We start from the raw sequence: 24,419 nt of genomic DNA on the forward strand, positions 1-24,419 counted from the left end.
TTTTAAAAAAAAAAAAAAAAAAAAAAAAAAAAAAAAAAAAAAAAAAAAAAAAAAAAAAAGACAGTAACAAATGCTGGGTAGGATACAGAGAAAGGGGTACTCTTCTACACTGCTGGTGGGACTGTAATTTAGTACAGCCACTGTGGAAAACAGTATGGAGGTTTCTCAAACAACTACAGATAGAACTAGAACTACCATCCGATCCAGCAGTCCACCACTGGGATCCAAAGAAATGGAGATAATCATGTTAAAGGGATACCTGTACTCCCATGTTTATCTCAGCTCTATTCACAATAACCAAGAGTCGGAATCAACCTAAACATCATTCCATGAGTGACTGGATAAAGAAAATGTGGTATATATACACAATGGAATACTACTCAACCATAAAAAATGACATTCTGCCATTTGCAGCAACATTGATGAATTTGAAGAAAAGTATGTTAAGTGAAATACCACATGTCCTCTCTCATAAGTGGAAGCTAAAAAAGTTGATCTCATAAAAGTAGAAAGTAGAATAGTGGTTACTAGACACTGGTTGGGGGAAGGAGAAGAGCGGCTATGGAGAGAAGGTGGTTAGTGAAAAAAAAAATGTTAGAGAGACAACAAATTACTATGTATTTTTGTGTGTGTGTGTGTGGCAGCTGGCCAGTATCTGAACTTGACCTTGGTGTTACATGGCTGTACTCTAACCAACTGAGCTAAATGGCCAGTCCCCTGTACTGAGTATCTTTGAATAGCTAGTCAAGATGATGCTGAATGTTCGTAACACAAAGAAGTGACAAATGTCTGAGGTGATGGATATACTAAGCACCCTGATATGATCACTGCATACAGTATTAATGTACCCAATTATCATATTGTACTCTATAAATATTATTTAAGAAAAATAAATTAAAAAGAAAAATAGTAGAGTAGCAATTACCAAAGGCAGGGAAAAGGGGGGTGGGGGGAGGCCGGGGAAAGGTTCATAGAAAAGGTACAAAGTTACAGTTAGATAGGAAGAATAAGATCTGGTGCCCTAGGGGAACAATAGCTAATAATACTGTATGTATATTTCAAGATTACCAGAAAAGAGGATCTTGAATGTTATAACCACAAAAAAATGATAAATGTTTAGGTGATAGATATGCTAACTATTCTCATTAGGTCATTATACAATATGTGCATGTATTGAAACAATCTGTACCCCATAAACATGTACAATGAAAAAAATAAAATAAAAATTTAAAAAAAACTGAAAAGCAAAGAAAACAAAAAAATAAACCTACACAGTTTCAGAACTGAATGCATTTATTTGCAGGCCAATGCAGAGGAAGAATTTTTGACAGTCCTCTGACCAGTTTCCTTGTAACTAAAAGATCAAAAGTTCATTTATATTCAATGTAATCTATACATATTCAAAGCAATAACTAATGCAAAAAGCAGAGAAAACAATGGCAAGACCTTGCTTGCACTCAAGGAATTTATCACGGGTAGAGTATAAAAATAATGCTGTGCATAGTAAAAGTGCTATGTAAATTCAGGTGGGAAAATGACTTCTTTTGGTGGAGGTCAGAAAAGGCAGGGAGATCACAGAATACTTCATGGAGGAACCAGCATTTACACTGGACATCTGAAGAATGGGTAAGGTTTTGACTGTTGAAGACCATGTAGAAGACACAATACCAGAAGAAGTATAGAAATATAAAAAAGGGGAACAGCAAGTATCCCAGCTTAATCAGTGCACAATGTACATGAAGAACAGAAAGGTCAGTAAGGACAGACCTGTGAAAGAACCTGAATGGTAGAGAGCTAAGAGGTATGGATTCTTTTCAATAGGCAGTGGTTAGTCACTGAAGTCTTTGAAGAACAAAATTACAACCAGAGTTTTGCTTTTACTGCTGTTGTTTTTGGTGGTATGGTGGTGGGACAAAGCTATTCTAAAATACCAAATAGATAAAAAATACCAAATAGAAAGAATAAAAAAGTAAAAACAATTTAAAACAATACACTTCCTTGACTAGAGAAGATAATTTACAAACTTTTCCCTCCTCCTCCATCTCTTCTGAGTTATCTCTACACAAAACTAGAAAGTAAAATGTGTTTAGAAATTACAGTAGTAGGGCCGGCCCGGTGGCGCACTGCTACAGTGCGCTGCTTGGGAGCGTGGCGGCGCTCCCGCCGAGGGTTCGGATCCCACATACAGACCGGTTCCCGCTCACTGGCTGAGCGAGGTGCGGGTGCGACACTGAGGGTTGCGATCCGTTGCCGGACACAAAAAAAGGGGAAAAAAAAAAAAAAAGAAAAGAAATTACAGTAGTAGGGCCGGCCCGGTGGCGCACTGCTGCAGTGCGCTGCTTGGGAGCGTGGCGGCGCTCCCGCCGAGGGTTCGGATCCCACATACAGACCGGTTCCCGCTCACTGGCTGAGCGAGGTGCGGGTGCGACACTGAGGGTTGCGATCCGTTGCCGGACACAAAAAAAGGGGAAAAAAAAAAAAAAAGAAAAGAAATTACAGTAGTAGGGCCGGCCCGGTGGCGCACTGCTGCAGTGCGCTGCTTGGGAGCGTGGCGGCGCTCCCGCCGAGGGTTCGGATCCCACATACAGACCGGTTCCCGCTCACTGGCTGAGCGAGGTGCGGGTGCGACACTGAGGGTTGCGATCCGTTGCCGGACACAAAAAAAGGGGAAAAAAAAAAAAAAAAAAAGAAAAGAAATTACAGTAGTACACAACTGGGAAAATTGGAGAGGCCATTGGCTTTGAAAGGAGAAAGAGCTTCTAGGCCTCCAAGCTTTTGAGGATGACAATTTACCCCAGCTTTGGGGAGGACCCTTTGAGTTTAGACCATTGGGAAGGCCCAGAAGAGGAAGTATTCAGATGAGAGAAAGGGAGGGAGGAAGGACATTCAGGTTTTGGGGAAATATTAGTCAGTTCAGCTGAGTAAGAAAAGAGATGAAAATCCTAACCAGATTCAATAATCATGTCTTGAGCATGTACATTTAGCAAGGATTTTCATTAGCATTATTTTTAATATGAAAGGATTTGAAATAGCCTTTAATTATCTTGGGGAAAGGTTAAAAATATAAACAGTTCATCTAAACTACTTAACTATTAAAAAATAAGTAAATTTTTGTCTGATATGAAAGGAAGCTCATACTGTGTAGCACAATACCTCTACACAAAAAACTACAAATTATTATTGAGAGAAATTAAAGATGTCCTAAATAATTGAAGGGATATACATCATATTCATAGACTAGAAAACCGAATAGTTGTAAAGATGTCAATTATTCCCAAATTAATCCATTGTTTCAACACAATCTCCAGTATAAAATCTCACAAGCTTTTTTCTTATGGAAATTGACGAGCTGATTCTAAAATGTACATGGCAATAAAAAGGGCCAGAATAACTAAGCTGTTCTTGGAAAACAACAAAGTTGGAAGGCTGATGCTACCAGATATCAAGACTCATTACAAAGGTACAGTAATTAAGACAGTATGGTAAGAACTTAAAGATAGACCAATTAAATTAAGCAGAATCCAGAAGTAGATCCAAACACAGTCACATGATTTATGGCAAAGATGACCCTGTAGTACAATGGGAAAAATGGACAGTGTGCTCCCATTTCACACACACACACACACACACACACACACACACACACACACACACACACACACCCCTATGTGCATATATTCATATATACTACAATGTTTATATAAGCACAAAATAAAGTTTGGAAAGACGTATACCAAACCACTATAGGAGCTATTTCTAAGGGGCAAGAAAAGAGTGTATTATATAAATTTTTTACAACAGTCACGATTTAGTAAAAAAATCTATTTCCATGTATTTCAAAGAATGTAAATATAAACAGGGTTCTGCTACCTCCTGAGAACTTGACATTAGTGGATATTCAACAATTTCAAAACGGGCTGTGAAATAATCTGAATAAAGTGAAGATAATCTCCTGAATGTCTGAATTTTGCACGTGTCTCAAAGCGCAGGACATATGGAAATACTATTAAAAATTGGTATTCTTTTTTTTTACTTTTTATTCCTTTTTAGTATTGAGAGTCACATTCATAAAATTCACATAACATAAAATTCACCATTTTCAGGAGTACAATTGAGTGGTGGTTCTAGTATATTCATAATGTTGTGCAACCAAACCAGTATTTAATTCCGGAACATTTCCATCACCCCAAAAGAAACCCTTTGGTAGTCACTCTCAATTCCCCCCTCCTCCACCCTCTGGCAACCTCTAATGTACTTTCTGTGTCTATGGATTTGCCTATTCTGGGAAGTATAAATTGAATCACAATACGTAGCCTTTTGTGTCTGGCTTCTTTCATCTGGCACAATGTTTTCAAGTTTCATCCTTGTTGTGTAGCATGTATCAGTAATCCTTTCTTTTATGGCTGAATATTTCATTCTATGGATATACCACATTCTGTTTATTAATTCATCAGCTGGTGAACATTTGGGTTGTTTCTACCTTTTAGAATAGTGAATAGTGCTGCTATGAATGTCCATTCATGAGTTTGTTTGAACAACTATTTTCAATTCTTTTGAGAATATATCTAGGAGTGGAATTGCAGGGTCATATAATAATTCTATGTTTAACTCATTGAGGAACTGCCAAACTATTTCCCAAAGTAACCACACCACTTATATTCCTACCAGCAATGTACAAGGATTCCAATATTTCCACATCTTTGCCAACACTTATCGTCTTTTTAAAAAAATTATAACCATCCTAGGAGGTGTCAAGTTGTATCTCATTGTGGTTTTGATTTGCACTTCCCTAATGGCTAATGATGTTGAACATTTTTCATGTGCTCATTGGCCATTTGTATATCTTCTTTGGAACGATGTCTATTCAAATCTTCTGCCCATTTTTAAATTGGGTTGTCTTTTTATTGTTGAATTATAAGACTTTTTTATTCTTACACAAGACAGCGGTGCTTGTAATTAATTAGGTTGAGCCTAAAGGAAACAGGGGGATAAACAAAGTGTCCTGAAAAGTAGTTCTTTGATAGGGACTAGTAACCTATGTGAATCAATAACTTTAATTTTTATCTTTAAAATGATCTCTGCCATTAGTGCATCTCTTCATATGGATTTCTTTCCTACAGTCCAAAGCCCACACGACTAAAAGAGACCTTCACATCTATAATCTAATGGGATTTCATCTCTTTCAAACACTCATTGTATTTTCATCAGTGTAACAGTAATGTAAAAACATTAACATTTCTGGGACGATCATCAATAATGAATGTTAACGAAGAGTCTTCACAACCAAATGCAGCACATAAGGACTGTACACCCACCAACAGCAGAACGCATTGATTACAGACAGCCAGAAGATAATGCTTGTCCTACTGAAGAATATGAACTACAAACACCAATTCTATATCATTTCTGTCTTACCCCATACCTAATCATTTTTTATTGTAGCTAGCATCCATCTCATCACCTTCCCCTCTCTTTAATCATTAGGTATTAAATATAGCTCAATATATTTATTCCCAAATATACTTTATATTTAAAAATATATTTCTTCTCCATCTCTCAACACTTTCTGCTGTTACTCTAAATAAGCAATCACTACCTTTCATCAGAACTAATGTAAAGACTCCTGTCTGCCTGCAATCCAATTCGGAAATGAAAAGCACCATTTGACCAGTTAGCTAAGCCCCAAATCTAAGAGTGATACTGTATTTCTCCTGTTCCTGAAGTAGTTGCTTCTTATTGCCAGGAACTATGCTATTTAGGTGCTAGTAATAAAACAATCTCTGCCCTCAAAGATTTTAAAATATACTTTAAAACCTAGTGAAGTAGACAAACACAGGGTACTCGCTAGGAACATAAAGTACTTTAGGAACATAAACAAGAACTTATCTAGACTTTTGTGGAAAGATTTCCTGGACGAGAGAACAGAGTTGGATCTTTTTTCTTTTTTGGCAGCTGGCCAGCACAGGGATCTGAATCCTTGACCTTGGGGTCATCAGCATCATGCTGTAACCAAGCGAGCTAACTGACCAGCTCCAGACTTGGTTCTTAATGAATAGGAACAAACAGACCAGAGAAACATGCTCCAGGCAGCAGGAAAAGCATAAACAAAAACATGGTGCTGAAAAATATCACAGTATATGCAGGCTAGTAGCTCTTCAGTATTTCAAAGCATAAGATGGGGAGTGAAGAAAGATGAAGTGGGAGAAGCAGGAAAGATTAGGCATGATGCCAATGCATGAAAGTAAAATATTAATATCTATCTGGATATAAAACGTTGCCTCTATATCATAGAAGTGAGTGTTTTTCCCTCAGTCTTGTTGAATCTGCAAAGATCTTAGTTCTGTTGAAAAATTAATTCAACTTACCCCCCAATATGGCACTTCTTACACACCACCAGTAACTCAGAGCAGAAAAAATAAATCTGAAATATCATCTGGCCATCAGATAAACGCTCAGTTTGAATTTTGTTTAAAAAGAGTAGTATTATATTTGAAATTTAGTTCTAATTATCTGGCACCTTCAGTTAAAAAGCAAAAGGGCAAAATCATACAATATTTAAAAATAATACATTATCCCTTCTTGAACACATTAATATTTTCCTAGGAAAACCAAATATAAATTTTTAAATGGCTACAGCACAGTGAATAGTATTAGAGGAGGTAAAGCCAATCTTTCCTGTCCATTGCTAGAGCCATCGTTTAGCCCAAATTTTTGAATCACGTACTAGGTACTCCACATAAGAGGGAAGGCTTACCTTGGTGAAGTTACTCATTGTCCCCTACAAGTGCTATACTAAATCCCCAAGCCCTGTCCCCTTATTCATGTAGATACTGGTGTTCCTAACATAAGTGGGGGGGGCAAGAAATGTTCTGTAAATATGATAAAAGGTATGAGAACTCTCCCTTATAACTGTATTCATACAAAGAAGCGTACCATTTTAGGGGAAATTTCAGACTCCCTGAACCGTCCACAAACTCCAGTGTAAACCCCTGATCTGCTTCCATCAGGGTCTGGCTTAAAGTCCATCAACTCTGGACCACTGTATTCAATCTCCCTCTTATTTCTCCTGACTTTCTAGACAGCTCTGAGTCTGGGCCACACAAAATATCATAATGATATATTTTGTGCCCCACTTTTCCCTAACTTTTTCACATGTAATAGCCATCTCCCCAGCTTGATTATAAATACTTCAAAAGGAGAAAACATGATTTAAACCTTTGTTATCCTCCAGGAGATGCCTAACATGTGCCGAACAAACAGTGGAGCTCAATAAACACTTGGCTGATAGGAAAACTGGTCCTTTGGATATAAAAGAAGCTCTGAACATTAGCTTTTTAATTTTCTCAGGGACTGTTAGGTACAGCTCTTTATTCATCTCGGTATTTCCACTCATATGAACTTCACCTGACTTTTTGTTCTCCAAGGTCACATAGTGCTGGTGCTGAAGACAGAATTCAAACCCCCATCTTCTGACCCAAGTCACACTGTTCCATCTACCCACAATGCTCTCTCACCCCCACCCCCCGATTCTGCCTGTCTGAATCCTTCTCATTGCCTCTCAACTCATAGGATTTATCTGTTACTCTTTGCTATATAATACACAATAAATAGTGTGTATCTGCCTTATGTCTCTAACTAAAAGCTCCTGGAGACTAAGGATATGTTTTTATAACATTTTTGTTCTACTGGTTTCTTTTCTCAGTCTCACTCTTCCCATGTGCCTTACAGAATTCCATACATATTTATTCCATTAATGTTACTAATGTTAATGTTATTCTATTATATAGTATATATAATTAGTATGACTATATTAATATAACAATTAACATTAAAGTCTTTAGGAACTTAGACAAGCTAGTCCAGCTCTTGAATCTGGTGTCTCTCTCACTGAAATGTCTGTCATTTCTCTTTCTGCCTGACTGCAGACAGAACATTCTCTATGTGTACCATAATCTACTGTTCCAGCCCTGCAAGTCCCTCTGAAGAAGAAATACATCCATTTTCCAACTTCTACTGTAAACAGAGAAGAAAGACATTCAGCGGAGTTCTGAGCAGGACTGAATGGCTACAGAACTACTTTTTCATAACCAAAGCTCAGCTGAGGCTACATCATAAATGGCACGAACACATAAGATTCAGAACATAATAAACATCTATGTTCTAGCAGAGGTCTCTTATTATTCTGAGTCATGTCCCCTCCAAACTACCTAAGCTGGATGCTAAAACTTGCCTAACTAATCCTTGCTGCTTTTTGAACATAAGCCCTTCAATTCCTTCAAGCTATGACTATGCTTCTTTAAAGAAGCCTTTCCTGATTGAGCCCTGCTTCACTGCACAGCTACCATTTCTTTTCCTTGTATTCTACATGTCCTACTAAAAATCTGTTTTTACACCATGGCTCTCTTGATATCTATTTGAACAATTAAATAATTTGACTCCTTTATGTTTAGGCTGTGTTTAACCAATCAGTACATGGCATGTTATTGTTTATGTTTTTCCTGCTGCCTGGAGCATTTTCCTCAGAAAGAAAGACTCATATAGAATTATTTTACAAGGAGGAAGAAAAGGTAGTAAAAAGAGTAGTAATAGTGTAAAGTAGAATAAAGTTCATATTTGCCCCTTATTAACTTTACATTAGTACACTTGTTTATTTATCTGCTCTCTCAAAATCTCCAAATGAAATTAATAATATGGTTTAGCAGCTGTATAATCCTATATCCTCAAACCTCTGCAGTGTAGCTAACAGAAAGGTAACGAGGCATTGCTGAAGATTAAATTTTTTTCTTCATTATTGAAACTTTGGACATTTTAAAACTGAGAGTTTTGTCACTGTTGTTAACTAAACCAGAAAAAGTTGAGGAGGTTAACAGAAAAACAATACTGAATAAATCTGTCACAGCCTAACACTCCAAGAAGCAAGTAAGATCACCCTATTTTCTCAAATAATTTGCATTTGAGTTATGCAAAACAGTCAAAGAACATCAATGACCTTACTACAGGTGACTTAAAAGTGTATTTTTGTTAGTTTTCATTTACATTTAAAATTTTTCACTAACAAAAACCCTCAAAAAATGTTATTAACCACCTCCACCTCCCAAGTGTGTTATTTGGAAACAAGAATGTAATTTCTTATGTTATTTACTCTCAGTCTTGGAATCACATCTACTCTCACTTTCTTTTCACACTCCACAGTTTTGTAATCTGTTTTCATGCCATTCAAAAGCCTTACTATTTATTCTACAGCTCTTCAAATGGAAAGGTTATCCTAAGTGCTCACTGATAGGAATTCTCAACAAGTTTTCCACACTTCTAAAAACAGTACTTCTAATAGCAGGAGCTGATTAAAAAAGTGAAATCAAAACAAAACAAAAAACAAGAGCTATAACAAAAAAGGTAAGAATTTTTTTTTCTTGGCAGTTGGCCAGTAAGGGGATCCGAACCCTTGACCTTGGTGTTACAAGGCTATGCTCTAAATTGGTCAGCTCTAAAAGGTAAAATTTTAATTCTCAGAAAGGAGACCATTAGGGCTCTAAGCCAAGACAACTGAAATGGACATTTCAAAAGTTCCATCATAAAGAAATAAGAAAGAAGTTAACAAAACTGACATAGAATTTAGCATAAAATGTCTTTTCCCCTTATTTTTAACAGTTCAAAGCTAACCAAAGATTTATGAACATTCTTTGTTCCACATCTAAAGGATCTTTTCATCTCATCTAAGACATTAGATCAACAAGTTTGTCAAATTACAACTTTGAAATAATACACTGCTTAAAAGCCAATTCAGATGAAATAACTTTTTTCCTTGCTGTGATGGCCCTCCTACCTTACAACTTATTTCTGTATTTGGGACATGCGACATTTTAATGAAGATTCACCAGACATTCTCTGCTCTTATATAGAAGTCTTAAAGTAAGAACAGATAACCATTGAAACTTTTACTCCTGGGGACCAATTCATATAAAGAGCAAAAATATAAAAATAGTAGCTTCTCTCTTAACAATTACTGTCATTAATGAAGCATAAGCTTTCACGAAAGGTAAGAGCTGTTTTGGATAATACACTACCTAAAACTTAGTATACTAGAAGAATAACATCTACACGTAGTCTTAGAGCCATTCCAACAATCTGAAGTGTCTCAACCATAAAGTACCTATATCATTGGCCCCACTGATATAAAAAACACCAAGGAGTAACTTCAAGGGCTCAAAAATATAAAACTAGTTGGGATCAACCATCAAAGTTTAAATATGCACAAAGAATCAGAGAACTATGTCTTTTGTTTTTGTTTTGTTTTTAAATAAATAAAACCCAGAGAGATTAAGCAAACTTGCCCAAGGTGCCTTAACTTGCTATGAGAACTGAAAGTCAACAACAATGGGAAACCTTATATATAGCTCTTACCCTGGTCCCTTCTAAAGACTTTACTCAAGTTAATCTATTTAAACCTCACAACAATGTTGTAAGAATAAATCTTATATATATTTCCATTTTAACACAAAGAAACTGAAGCGAGGATAAGTAATTTTCCCAATGTCATAAGGCTGGGATTCAAGCCCAGGAATTCTGCCTCCAAGGTCCACGCTTTACCAACTATACTGTCCTAACCCTTAGGCTGAAGGGTCGTCCGGAGTCCCATTCTGGTACTTTTCCTACTATATCATAATAGTGTCTCTTGAGTTTACGGACAAAAGTAGATAGAATAGGTTATTCTTGGTATTTTCTTCAAGCAAACACATAAAGATACATGCATGAAACTCTTCAATTAAAAAGGGAAGTAGAGAAGAAACTGATAGGAAGATAAAGAGAATATTTTAATATTAATATAAAATAAAATATAAATATAACTTTGATTTGATGAACTAAGTAAAAACAGCTTGGCAATCATTCAAAGAACCACTTCAAAATGTGCAGCAGCTACTTCATGAAGTCTGTACTGACTGTATTGTGTTTGACTTTTTTTTTGTTTCATATCAGTTACAAATTATTCCACCACCTCAAACAGTATTTCACCTTCTGAGTCATAGCTGCTGATGAGCTGAGCTCCTATTGATTTAACTTTTCCATTTGAAGATGTTTTGGCAAAATTCTAAAGCCCACCTACGTTAGTAAACTCATATTAAGGACTCATTTCCCCTAAGATATGCCAACAAATCTTTATCTTACTTCTCGGCCCTTGTATAATATCTATCTCTCAAGCATTAATCTTACAAAATGGAAACAGATCATTCAAATAGGACACTAGCAACCAAATGCCTCTCTGATCACTATTAACCTAAAGTAAGAAAATAGAGAGTGTGGAAAATTCCAGAGAAGGAATTTTCCACGCAACATGGTGACCAAGACCCACAAAAAATACACTTCAGAACACAACATGGTAAACATCCACACGCACATATACAACAGATTTCACAAAATAGTACTTACTCTTACTACACTAACTTGATTTTAGTTGTGACCCACTTAATTGATTTGAGATCACCTCCTATATGTCACCTCCCACATTATGAAAACTGTTCTAACAAATTCTTAACCTAGAAGTTTCCAAGAGACAGTCTTTAAATACCCTATATTAAAAAAACAAAAAAAAACCTTTTCATGGTTTGCTATTCTTAAAATGAGAAGCTTCAAAGAAAAGAGAAAAATGACAAAGATTCATTTTATTCAAAATACTTAAATATTATTATACACATTAGATAAATCCATGGAGAAAATAAAAAAGAAGCCTTACCACAGTGGGCTTGCATTGTCCTTTTCCAGAGACAGACTTACTTAGAATACAGCAGGGCACTTGCAGGAGATGAGGGAGGAGAAAGGCGGGGGCGAGTGGGGTGGGGAGGAGGGATCAAGGACAGTCAGGGAGAAGCACAGCACACCAACTAGTCTGTGTCCTAACTGGGCTTCAGGGCAAATAAAAGTCAGAATCAAAACTCAAAGGAAACCTCAATCAGCCTTAAGGAGAGGGAAAAAAAACACACACCCTACAGAGGCATCTGACAACATGACATTTGTAAAAATGTAACATTTTCACAAAATGTTAACACAAGGCTAGCATTTGGCAGACCTGAGGCCAGAAACAAATCTTGTGATTTACAATTCTGTTCTCAACCCACCATTCTTTGGCTAAAAAGGCAGAGTGGGGGAGAAAAAAAAAAAGGTAGAAAGAGAAAAACAAAAATCCCTCTCTTGTCATTTTAATGCCAATTTAAAAAATAATAGAAAGTTATACTCCAGTTCTAGCTCTGAAAAGCTCATTGTTAATTACATTTAAGATGTATGTTCCTAATTGAATCTAAATTTTTAACTGCACCTCAATTATTCCTTTCTTCTGCCTTCTCCTTGCACTTTGAACATACCTCTATCTCACAGCACCTAACACACTACACATATTTATTTATATTATCTGTCTCCTTAACCAGATCTTAGCTCAAAAGTAGGGCCTACATTTTATTCAACTTTTGAATGTATACTCAACATCTAGCATGGTACTTAGCACAGCACATGCAATCAATTAAGGTTTCGTGTATACTGAAAATCTCTCAAGGGCTTACACAGCATTACAGATATTAACTAATTAATCTTCAGAAAATCCTTACAAAATGGGCAGATACTATTACTGATTTCATTAGTAAATTAGAGTTTATAAATAATCTGAAGCATATGCAGGAAGTGATTTATCTAAGGCCATGTAGTTAGACAACAATAAACACTAATAGGCCATTCTGCTTCTCAAGGAAAATCAAGAGAAAAAACACAAGTTGGTGCTACCTGTGTTTACTGCTCCACAGGAGTCTCAGCTTTCATAATCCATGCAGACATGTCAAAGGGCATATAGAAATACGTTTCATCCTCATATGACAAGGAAGATCAGTAATTATGAGACTGAGAATCTTTTACATGTAAGGTATAGAAATTTTAACTATATGACTTAAGTCCACATTTGACGAATAATGCCCATGGATGAAGTAACTAAGTACAAAATAATATAGATCCATGTTTTTAAAAAAGAAGCTTCAGCTTAAGGTCACTTTAAATTCAAACCAGTCATGTTAACCTAAACCTCAATAAGTGCTCTTCTCAGTACTAAGACAAAGGAAAAACATCTCAAATATACTAAAAGAAGGAAACAATCACGAAACATAGATCCCAGTAAAAGCAAAACGATTTACAGAACTCCAAAAAGCATATATCCTAGACATTTCTGTTAATAATTCAGAGAACAAAAGATTATTTTTCTCTCTGCAAATCTAAAAGCCTGAGCCTGCTGGTTCCTAACCAACTACATGCTATCACTCCACTCATCCAACAGATTATGCTGCCAGCACCTCTTCCTCTTCTGCAGGTTTTCAAAGACAGTTCCACTTTGAGAGCTGGTGGGTTTGTTTCATCTTGATGCTGTATTCGAGTGGCGAAAGACAAACACATTCCCTGTGGAAACCATACTACAGACTTTATACATTAGACAGGAAACAATTAGATGTGTAGTCAAACAATTCTCTTCTGGGATGGTTTTAAGAGTGGTGAACGTAGTGTTTAACAAAAAGTACCTTAAAGGAGATTCATGTTGACACCTTGCATCAGAGGATTAATTTTCACCAATTAGCCAAAAAAGCAAGACCTTGGTTTTAAAAAACGACAAATACAAAGCTTAGACCTAACAACATGAAATACAGATTGGGCATTCAAATTTAAAACACATTTAAGGGCCGGCCTGTGGCTCACTTGGGAGAGTGTGGTGCTGATAACACCAAGGCCACGGGTTTGGATCCCTATATAGGGATGGCCGGTTAGAGAACTTGGGAGAGCGTGGTACTGACAACACCAAGTCAAGGGTTAAGATCCCCTTCCTGGTCATCTTTTAAAACAAACAAACAAAAAAACAAACAATAACACATTTAAAGTTAAAAAACACATTTTAAATATTAATAAACTAGTTATCCATTCAGTAGCTTTTCTTTTTAGCACAGATATTTAACTTGAGTAAAATACTTATTTTTTCTCTAACAAATTATAATCACCAAACTTTGATGCACTACATCATAATAAAACCAAAAATTAAAAAGGGGATACATAATATTCCCTGCATTTTACGTCTTCCTTTGTTGTAAAGCACCATATAGGCTAAGTGGAAATTAACCTGGGGTATCCCCTGGCTCTTACACAAACCATATGCTACATTAGCCAAAATTTAAAAAAAAAAAAAAAAAAATTGGTGTGCTGCATAACAACGTTTTGGTCAACGATGGACTACATACATGACGGTGGTCCCATAAGATTATAATGGAGCTGATTTCATCTCATGTTTTTCTGTTCATCATGGCCCTTAAGTGTACAAAACCCACTGCCAATGCTGCCAGTGAGAGGCCACGTCGAGTGATCGACCCGGAAATGAAACTAAAAGTGACTAAGGACTGTTAAGGTAGAAGATCAGTGATGGCTGCTGCCCGTCAAGCTTGTCCCATTCCACCACAGCTACGATCTTGAAGATCAAGAACAAAGTCACGGACGCTGCTGAAGATCTGCTTCACTGAAAGAAATGAGACGAATGAAAATTCGAGAGGAGCCTGTACCAGATACGGGAAACCTCTAATGGCTGGACTGAAGACCAGACACAGAAGCATAGCCCTCTCAGCACCATGACGATCACAGCCAAAGCAAAAAGTTCATCTGCCGTTTTGAAAGAAAAGGCTGGAACTGACTACAACCACACGGAGTGGCAAGGTGAATGAGAAAGAATAAACCTGTAAACTCTACAATCAGCAAAACTAGGAGACACAGAGAAAGGCCTGCTAAAACAGACGCCCTGGAGAAGAGCAGCCACTGGGAAGTGCAAAAGCTGAGAGAAACTCCTGAGAACAGGGCTGAGATCAAACACAGCTGAACTTGCAAGAGTCAGCAGAAAAAGGAGGAAGAGAAGGAATCAAGGAGGATGCAGCCAGGGCAGAGCTCAGAAAGCGGCAGCGAAAGTCAGCTCCTGAGCATGAGAAGGTCACCCTGGGGGGCAGGGCCAGGGAATACAAGAGAAGCTCAGAAGCCTCCTGAGCCTGGTTTGCTGTGGAGAGAGAGAAAGTTGAGGCTGCACAGAGAGAAACTCATGGGAATGCCATATTTGAAGGAAGTCTCTGCGTTGTGGGAAGAACACCGTGGTGGAAGGTAGTGCAAGGCCTGCTCCATCTGTAATAGCTAACAGTCAAAGAATATTATTTAAAGCTGACAAATCAAGTCAGAGGTAAAAGCGCACTTCACAGTACAAAGATAAATATTACGAAGATAATACTGTTGATTTAGTTGTGTTGGGGAATAGGAGGGAGGGGAGAGGAGTGAGCTGGCAAGGCTATCACTGCTCAAAGGCCCTGGGTTCTCACTGTACAAATCACCAAGGGTCTCAATCTGTAGCCTGCAACACTGCCCACAAGCAAGACTGTTACCCAGTCCCTTAGAAGCCTTGAAACGTGGCATTGACTTGGCCTCGTGATGGATGAAAGTCCTTTCAGGCATAGCTTACAGAATATGGATATAAAGAAAGAAAATATTTCTGTACAGCTGTACATTGTGTTTGTGTTTTAAGCTAAGTGTTATTACAAAAGAGCCAAAAAGTTAAAAAAAAAAATTCCAAAGTTTATAAAGAAAAAAGTTACAGTAAGCTAAGGTTAATTTATTACTGAACAAAGAAAAATTTTTTTTATAGATTTAGTGTAGCCTAAGCGTATGGTGTTTATAAAGCCTGCGGTGTGTAAGGGAACGTCTGAGGTCTCCACATTCACTCACCACTCACTCACTAACTCACCCTGAGCAACGTCCAGTCCTGCAAGCTCCATGCATGCTATGGTAAGTGCTCTATGCAGGTGTACCACTGTGTATCTTTTATGCCTTGTTTTTACTGTACCTTTTCTATGTTTAGACATGTTTAGATACACGAATACTTGCCACTGTGTTACAATTTCCTACAGTATTCAGAACAGTAACGAGCTATACAAGTTTGTAGCCTAGGAGCCACAGGCAGTACCATATAGCCTACGTGTGTAGTCATCTAGGTTAGTGTGAGTAAACACTATGATGTTCGCACAACAATGAAATCACCTAATAAAGCATTTCCCAGAATGCATCCCTGTTGTTTAGCAACACGACTATACTACAGTAGGATAAAAGTAACAACAGTAAACTCTCAAAAATTCTTATTTTTAAGAGCAGCTTAACAAATATTTTTAGTCTCCTAAGACAAATGCTCATCATTTCATTCCATAAGCAGTTACCAAGCATCTAAACCTAATGTGTTCCATATTAGCATCCACTTTAATTAAATTTCCACTTTAATAGCCCAAACCCTTAGATGCATAGTGGCTAAAGAGCAATAATATGTACTATATTTTATGAAAAGTACTGTCATTACAAAAATTACTAATTGTTGGGTTAATTACAACAAAAAAGATGGCTTAAAAAACATGTACAGGCTCAAAGAAAGAAAGAGAAAATCCCCAGGTAAGAATGGAAAGGAAGAGAATAAAACAATAAACAGTGAGATTAAGCCAGGCACATAAGCAAAGTCTTTGCTTAAATGTCATTTTCTCAGTGAGGACTAATATAAAAACTTCAGTCTCTATACTATATATCTTTCTTATTTTTTTTCATGGCATATATCACCACCTGATATACTACATATTTTAATTGTTTGTCAGTCTCCCTCCATTAGAATGTAAATTCCTTTAAGTTAAGGATTTTTTCCATTCATGCCTGTCTACTAAGAATCTAGAACAGAGCATGGTACATAATAGGCATTCAATAAATTGTTGAGTGATAAATGATTGCTTGGTACAAGTTGAAGTAAATAGATAAAATAAAATATAGAGACACATGTTGGAATGGATATACTGATATATTTTAAAGAATAGACTTTAAGACAAAAAAAAAAAAAAAACCCACAAAAAAAACATTTTTAGGGACAAACATCACAACTATAATGACAAAAGGTTCAATTCACCAAGAAGATTCAATAATTGAAACTGGTAGTCACCTAACAAAATAACCTGAGAATACATATACCCCAAATAGACTGAACTAAAAGGAAAACTGGAAATCTACCATACCACAGATTTGAGCATACCTCTGTTAGTAAATAATAAATCAACTAGGCAAAAAATTGGTAATGACACAAAAAATTTAAACTATAATTATCAAGATTAATTGAATGTCAATGGACACATATAGAACACTTCATCAACAATTAGAGAATATACCTTCTTCTAAAGTGTTCATGGAAAAAAAAAAAAATATATATATATATATACATAATTTGACCATGAACTAGACCATGAATTGGGTTTCAATGCCATGATGACCATGCATTCTGATGAAATGTAATTGAATTAGAAATTGATAAGAAGGGCTGGCCCGGCGGCACACTGCTACAATGCGCCGCTTGGGAGTGCGGCGGCGCTCCCGCCGAGGGTTCGGATCCCACATACAGACCAGCCGCTCACTGGCTGAACGAGGTGCGGGCGCAACACCGAGGGTTGCGATCCCGTTGCCGGTCCCGGTCCGGTACGGGTGCAACACTGAGGGTTGCGATCCGTTGCCGGTCACGAAAAAAAGACAAAAAGGAAAAAAAAAAAAAAGAAATTGATAAGAAAACAATTTTAAAGCTATAAACATTAGAAATTTAAAAATACATTTCTAAATAATTCAAGAGTCTAAGAATATATAATAAAAAATTTTAAATAACTGAACAAAATCAAATAATAATAAAATTACATTACCAAAAATTTATGAGATGTAGCTAAAGCAGTAATTTAAAGAAAATTTATAGCCTTAAATACTAATGATAGAAAAACAGGCTGAAAATTAAAGAGCTAAACAATCATCAAAAGAAGTTAGAGAAAACTGGTTAACCTAAGGAAAACAGAATAAGGGAGGTAGAGATAAAAGCAGAAATTATACAAAAGGATAGATTTGATAAATAAATAGAAATGAAAGTTAATGGAAACGTTCTCTGTCTTGTATCGGATAGTGCCTACAGATGTACACAACTATCAAAACTCAGCATACTAAACATTTAGGATTATGTGCATTTTTATTGTATACAAATTATACACCAATTGTAAAAAATTAAAACAAAAGAGAGAAGAAATAAATAATACTAGAAATGAAAAGTGAGAGATATGGCTCCATATGTTGCAGAGATTGAAAGAGAGAATATTTTTGAGACATTCAGAAATCTGAATGGAGAAAGGATATTTGACGATACAGAGAAATTATTTTTTGTTGTGATTATGGTATTGTGTTATGATTATGTTAAAATAAAAAGAGAACCTTTAATTTTTGTAGATACATACTGAAATTTTTATAGAAAAAATTATATAGGGCCGGCCTGTGGCTCACTCGGGAGAGTGCAGTGCTGATAACACCAGGGCCCCGGGTTCGGATCCCACATAGGGATGGCCGGTTCGCTCACTGGCTGAGCGTGGTGCTGACAACACCAAGTCAAGGGTTAAGATCCCCTTACCGGTCATCTTTAAAAAAAAAAAAAAATTATATAATGTCTGGATTTAGTCTCAAAATAATATTAAGAGGGGCTGTGATTAGGGTATTAATGAATCATGATTGGCAACAAATTAATGGTTACTGGAGTTTAAGTCATATACATTCATTATAATATCCTTTCTATTTTTGTATGTGTTCAAAGTTCTCCAAAAAAGTTTTTTTAAAAAGTAAGTTAAAGAACTAAAAACTAAAAATCCACTGTTGCCTCCCCGCCAAAATAAAAGGGTACGAGGAACAGCTCTATGCCAACAAACCTGAAAATTTAAGGATAATATCCTAGAAAAGTGATCAAAAGTTGTCAAGAAAAGCCAGAAACATTCCCTCAATGAAAATACCAGATAGTTTTACAGGCAAGTTATAGGAAGCAAGACAAAAATAATTTGGATCTTATACAAACTATTCATTCCAGAGTATAAGAAAGAGGAAACCCTCTCCCCAACTCGATTGATCCAACTAAATGATTGAAACAATTAAAAGCATTTGTTTTAACATCAGGAAAAAGGCAAGGATAATGGTTAACACCAATTCTACTATCGCAATAATTTTTTTAAAGAGTTAAGACCCATAAAGGAAAAAAAAAGTCATTATTTACAAATGGTGTGACGGTCTATGTAGAAAACCCAAAGGAACCCAGAGATAAATAATCAGAATCAATAAGAGTTTAATAAAATCGCTGGATGTAAAATCAATATAGAAAAGTCTTTCTTACATAAGAAAGCATTTCCATACATCAGCAAGAAAAAAAAAAAAGGTCTTAGGAACATATTTAACAAGGTATGTATAAGATTTCTATGAAAAAAAATCTAAAATAATCTTTTGTGGCTTTTTTTTAAAGATTTAAATAAATGAGGGAGGGGCCGGCCCAGTGGCGCACTGCTACAGTGTGCCGCTTGGGAAGCGCGGCAGCGCTCCCGCCGAGGGTTCGGATCCCACATACAGACCGGTTGCCGCTCACTGGCTGAGCGAGGTGCGGGGGCAACACGGGGGCAACACCGAGGGTTGCGATCCCGTTGCCGGTCCCAGTCCGGTATGGGCGCGACACTGAGGGTTGCGATCCGTTGCCGGTCATGGAAAAAAAAAAAGACAAAAAAAGGAAAATAAATAAATAAATAAATGAGGGGATATACTATTCTGATAAACGGGAAGACTCAATATCGTAAGATGTCAGTTATCCTGAAAATTACAGGTTCAATATAATTATAATAAAAATTTCTTGAGTTTGATAACAAAATCCTAAAGTTTATATTGAAAAACAAAGAGCCATTTCAGATATGACATCCTGAATAATAAAATGGAAATTCTTCAGTGAGAAGGGGAGAAAGAGTACAAGGAGTTTGATCTGCACATGACTGTGAACAATCAACTGAGATAACTCACTACCTTCAGACCAGCCAGGAAAAAAGCAAAAGTTATAGTAATTAAGACAGTGCAGTTTTGGCATAGAGAGTGACCAACAGGCCAAAGGAATGGAAAAGACAGCTAAGATAAACACACACACATATGGAAACTTGAGTTAGTTAAGGAAAGACCAATCAATAAATGGTGCTGGGACACCTTATAATCTGCAAACTAGATCCCTACCTCAAACCATATAAAAAATTCCAGGTAGATTAAATGCAAAAAGAAAAATCATAAAGTTTTAGGAAGTAATATAAGAGAATATCTTTATGATCATGAGATTAAAAAAAAACTTTCTTAAGAAGAAAAAAAGCATAAACTATAAAGAACAAGATTCATAAACTATATGTAGATTTATAATTACTGATCCAGAACCTAAAAGGTAAAAAGAAAAGCCACACAGACTGGGAGAGTATATTTGCATATAAAGAAGGAAAGACTAATCTCAAAATATATAAAGAACTACCACAAAGAAAACAATTCAATAGAGAAGTGGGCAAATGACATGAAGCCAAGGTACTCCACAGAAGCAGAAACACGAATGGCTCATAAAGAGGCTAAAGCTCCTTAGTGCTTACAGAAATGCAAATTAAATCCACAGGGAGCTATCATATTATACCCATTATTAATTAAAAATTATTATGTCTCTAAATACAGTGTGGTATCCTGGATTAGATCCTGGGACAGAAAAAAGACATTGCTGGAAAATTGGTAAAATTCATATAAAGTCTGGAGTTTAGTTTATTTAATGTAATAGTAAACAGAAATAAAAATCTCTTAGTTTTGACAAAAGTACCACAGTTTTGTAAAATGTTAACACTAGAGGAAACTGGGTGAAGAGTATATGGGGGAACTCTGTATTACCTTGCATTTTTAAAAAATTGTTCCAAAATAAACTTATTTTAATAAATGATTTTAAAAATTTATAAATCTGACAACACTAAGTGTTGGGGAAGATGTAGAACAACAAAAATTAATATATAGCCAATGGTCTGTAAACTGGAAAACCAATTTGAAAAACACTGCGACATTATTTTGTGAATTAGAACATGTCTATACTCTATGACCCAGAAATTCTACTATGTATCCACAGAAACTCTTCCACATATGTTTAAGAATATTTATAATAACAACGTTTGTAATACTAAATAGGTGCAATTTTCACCCTTGATATATTCCCCACTGAGACTGCATGACCTAGGTTGATTTAATGGCTGAGTTTTGGTATTGCATTGTGTAGATATATAAAGTATGTACAATACTATTTACATAAATTTCAAAACATACAAAATAATATATTGTCTAGGGATATATACAGACATGTTTAAATTATAATAAAAAAATTCAGATAGGAATTACCCTTATGATGTACATAGGCACATGTCAAAATCTAGGAGGGAAATATAAGGAGATTCAAAAGTGTTAGCTGTGTTCTTTTAGACTGGGACAGTAGATATATAGGTGTTCATTTTATTATTGCTTGTCTCATGTATTTTCTGTTAGTTTAAATAGTTCTTAATTACAAAACATTTTATAAGTAGCACATACCAATTTACTGTAAGTAAAATCTTAGTAGCTTAACTTAAACTATATTAACAACATTCCCATTGATTGTCATCCAATACTGATATAAATCTACACTGTTAAAACAACAAAGGGCTTAATTTTTCAGAAAATAAATAAATAAATAAAAGCAGCTCATACCCAGCCACCTTGCTGAATGATATACTCTGCTGCATTGTCCTCCAGATATGTCACACCAAACTGCAGCAGTGCACTCAGAGGTTCTTGACCACGTCTTGTCAACTCCAAAAGCATTTGTCGTAGCAAAACAAGAGGCACCAAAATCTTCAATGCAAAGATGAGAGAATAAAAAAACAAACTGAAATTCTTATAATGCATTTTACATGTTCAAGTACCAGAAAATTATACTCAGATGCATCATTATGGTATTATTTTTTTATTATAATACAGGAAATAAAACACTAAGATCTGCTAGTATTTTTCTGAATATTCCATGTAGCGTGGTAGAAATAGGAGTTTTTTTTTTTTTTTTTTTTTAAAGATGACCAGTAAGGGGATCCTAACCCTTGACTTGGTGTTGTCAGCACCATGCTCTCCCAAGTGAGCTAACTGGCCATCCCTATATAGGGATCCGAACCCGTAGCCTTGGTGTTATCAGCACCGCACTCTCCCAAGTGAGCCACAGGCTGGCCCAGAAATAGGTTTTATATTGAAAGTAATTGGGCATGTCTGTGTGTGTGAGAGAGAGAAAGAAACAACATATCTATAAGGAAATTCACAGAAGTATTATTTATAATAGCAAAAGACTGAAACAACCCAACAGGGACTAGTTAAATAAATTTTGGTCATCCAGAAAATATGTAGCTGTTAAAAAAGGTTAGATTGTTCACTACATATTATGGATTGAATTGTGTCCTCCCAAAAGTTTACTGTGTTAGAGGCTTGGTCCCCACTGTGACAATGTTAAGAGGATGGAAAGTCCTATTACGGTAAATGAAAGATAGGGCCTTGAAGAGATGATTGGACTGTAGGACCGTGCCACAGAGAATGGATTAATAATGATGGTCAGGGGCGTGGTTCTGAGGGCTTTAAAAGGAGAGCCCATGAGAATCTCTTTCTCCCTGCTCTGCCATTTTGCAATGTGATGCCCTGCATCACTGAAACCACCACCAAAGAAAGCTCACACCAGATATTTTCCCTGGACTTTGGACTTCTCAGCCTCTGAAACTGTAAGCAATACGTTTCATTTTCTTACAAATCACCAGTTCCAAATATTTTGTTATAAGCAACAGAAACAGACTAATATACTACCCAATGACCAAAATTTACTGTAAGTGAAAAAAAAAAGCAAGATGTATATATAAGGTACCATTTGTGTAACAAAACAAAACATACACACACATATACATTTGTATAATCCTATGGTATCTATGAACAAATATAGAAAAGAAACGTAATAAGGTTTGCCTAAGAGGAGGGGAACCAGGTGACTGGCAACAGGGTGAGAGATTACTTATTTCTCAATGTGTATCTTTCTGTACTTTTTGCATTTTGTACCATGAGTTTTTATCACCTGTTCGAAAATAAGAACTTTTTAAAATTGTGAGTTATCTTGTGAAGGTTAATAAAGACCAAATATAGGGCCAGCCTGTGGCTCACTCAGGAGAGTGTGGTGCTGATAACACCAAGACTGCAGGTTCGGATCCCATATAGGGATGGCTAGTTAGCTCACTTGGGAGAGCGTGGTGCTGACAACACCAAGTCAAGATTTAAGATCCCCTTACCGGTCATCTTTAAAAAAAAAAACAAAAAAACCCCCCAAATATAAAAGAGGCATTATAAACTACCTAATAACCCTATGCCTCAATATTTTAAAGCCACCAAAATTTACAACAAAAACTAACTACAGTCCCTTGCCTTCCTTTAAAAACAACCACGTATTGAAAAGAGCTAACTATTTCAGCTAACCATCTGCAAGAATCTCTTTTGTCTAAAATATCAACAGGTCTCCACATGGAAAAGGATTGGGAAAAGAATGCAAAAGGAAATTAAACCTATTCCAGTTCCTTGCTACTGGACTGCTGAGGAAATAACAGGGATGACAAAATATTTCTGCAGAAGAGGACAAACAAAAAAAAAAAGAGTTTATATTTCATACTAACATTCTTTGGATTTTGAGTAAAAGCAGCCCCAAGGGAATCTATATCAAAGTCTGAAAGAAAGAATGCAACAAACACAAATCTTCAATTTCTGACATTCCAAAAGAACTCCAGCCCACAATATATTGAAAACCCTTTCTAACACTAATAGAGGGGTACAGGGCTATACAGAATACATTAGGCTTCATTCACAATAAGAAAAGCTATCATAATATTAAAAAAAAAATTGTTCATATAGCCCCAATGTTTTGCCTTGTGCAGCAGTAGGTAAGGAATGGCTCTGTGAATCAGCCTTGCCTATTCATATCATATCAACTCCAAAGGCCCGGGATGTTCTCTACCTCAAAACATTCTAATTTCTCACAATAATATCGCATTTCAAGGTTATTCATGTTTAAGATTTATTATCTCTTGGGAAAAACGAGTTGCAAACATTTTATATTTGCTATATAAAATAACACTTCCAAATCTACCTCTTTCATGTAACAAAAGTAGATACCCTAGTTTTACTATATAATAATCTAGTGATAAATCTGCAATCCTTTCACTTCTACCTTAATTTTAGTCCTTGATCATATTCCCTCTCACTCACTATACTTTCTGGCTGAAATATACTAATCTTTCAGTCTGCCCTTTATATGAAAAGTGTTCCACTGCTTTGATCATTTAAGTTATCCATTTCTAGATATTCTCCATTCCATTTATTTCCTGAAATGCAGTAACCAGAGTACAGCAGCTTCACCTTACAGGACTAACATTTTCTTTTTTTTTTTTTTTTTTTTTTTTTTTTTTTTTTTTTTTTTC

General features: G+C 36.0%; 1 protein-coding gene across 5 annotated transcripts in view; it reads right to left on the reverse strand.

Annotated features, from left to right (window-relative positions):
- The window catches only part of BCL2L13 (BCL2-like 13 (apoptosis facilitator)), a 91,234-nt gene that overhangs the window by 2,218 nt on the left and 64,597 nt on the right, over positions 1-24,419 (reverse strand). For 4 of the 5 annotated variants that reach the window (XM_008578197.1, XM_008578182.1, XM_008578189.1 and 1 more), the window contains one exon: positions 21,637-21,780. In XM_008578197.1, the coding sequence (XP_008576419.1) occupies positions 21,637-21,750 (114 nt within the window). In that variant the 5' untranslated portion in view covers positions 21,751-21,780. Of the gene's footprint in view, positions 1-21,636; positions 21,781-24,419 lie in introns of those variants that run through there. The other variant, XR_550892.1, reaches the window with a different exon arrangement.

Source organism: Galeopterus variegatus, unplaced genomic scaffold (assembly GCF_000696425.1).
Source record: "Galeopterus variegatus unplaced genomic scaffold, G_variegatus-3.0.2 Scaffold73, whole genome shotgun sequence".
Taxonomy (NCBI): Eukaryota; Metazoa; Chordata; class Mammalia; order Dermoptera; family Cynocephalidae; genus Galeopterus; species Galeopterus variegatus.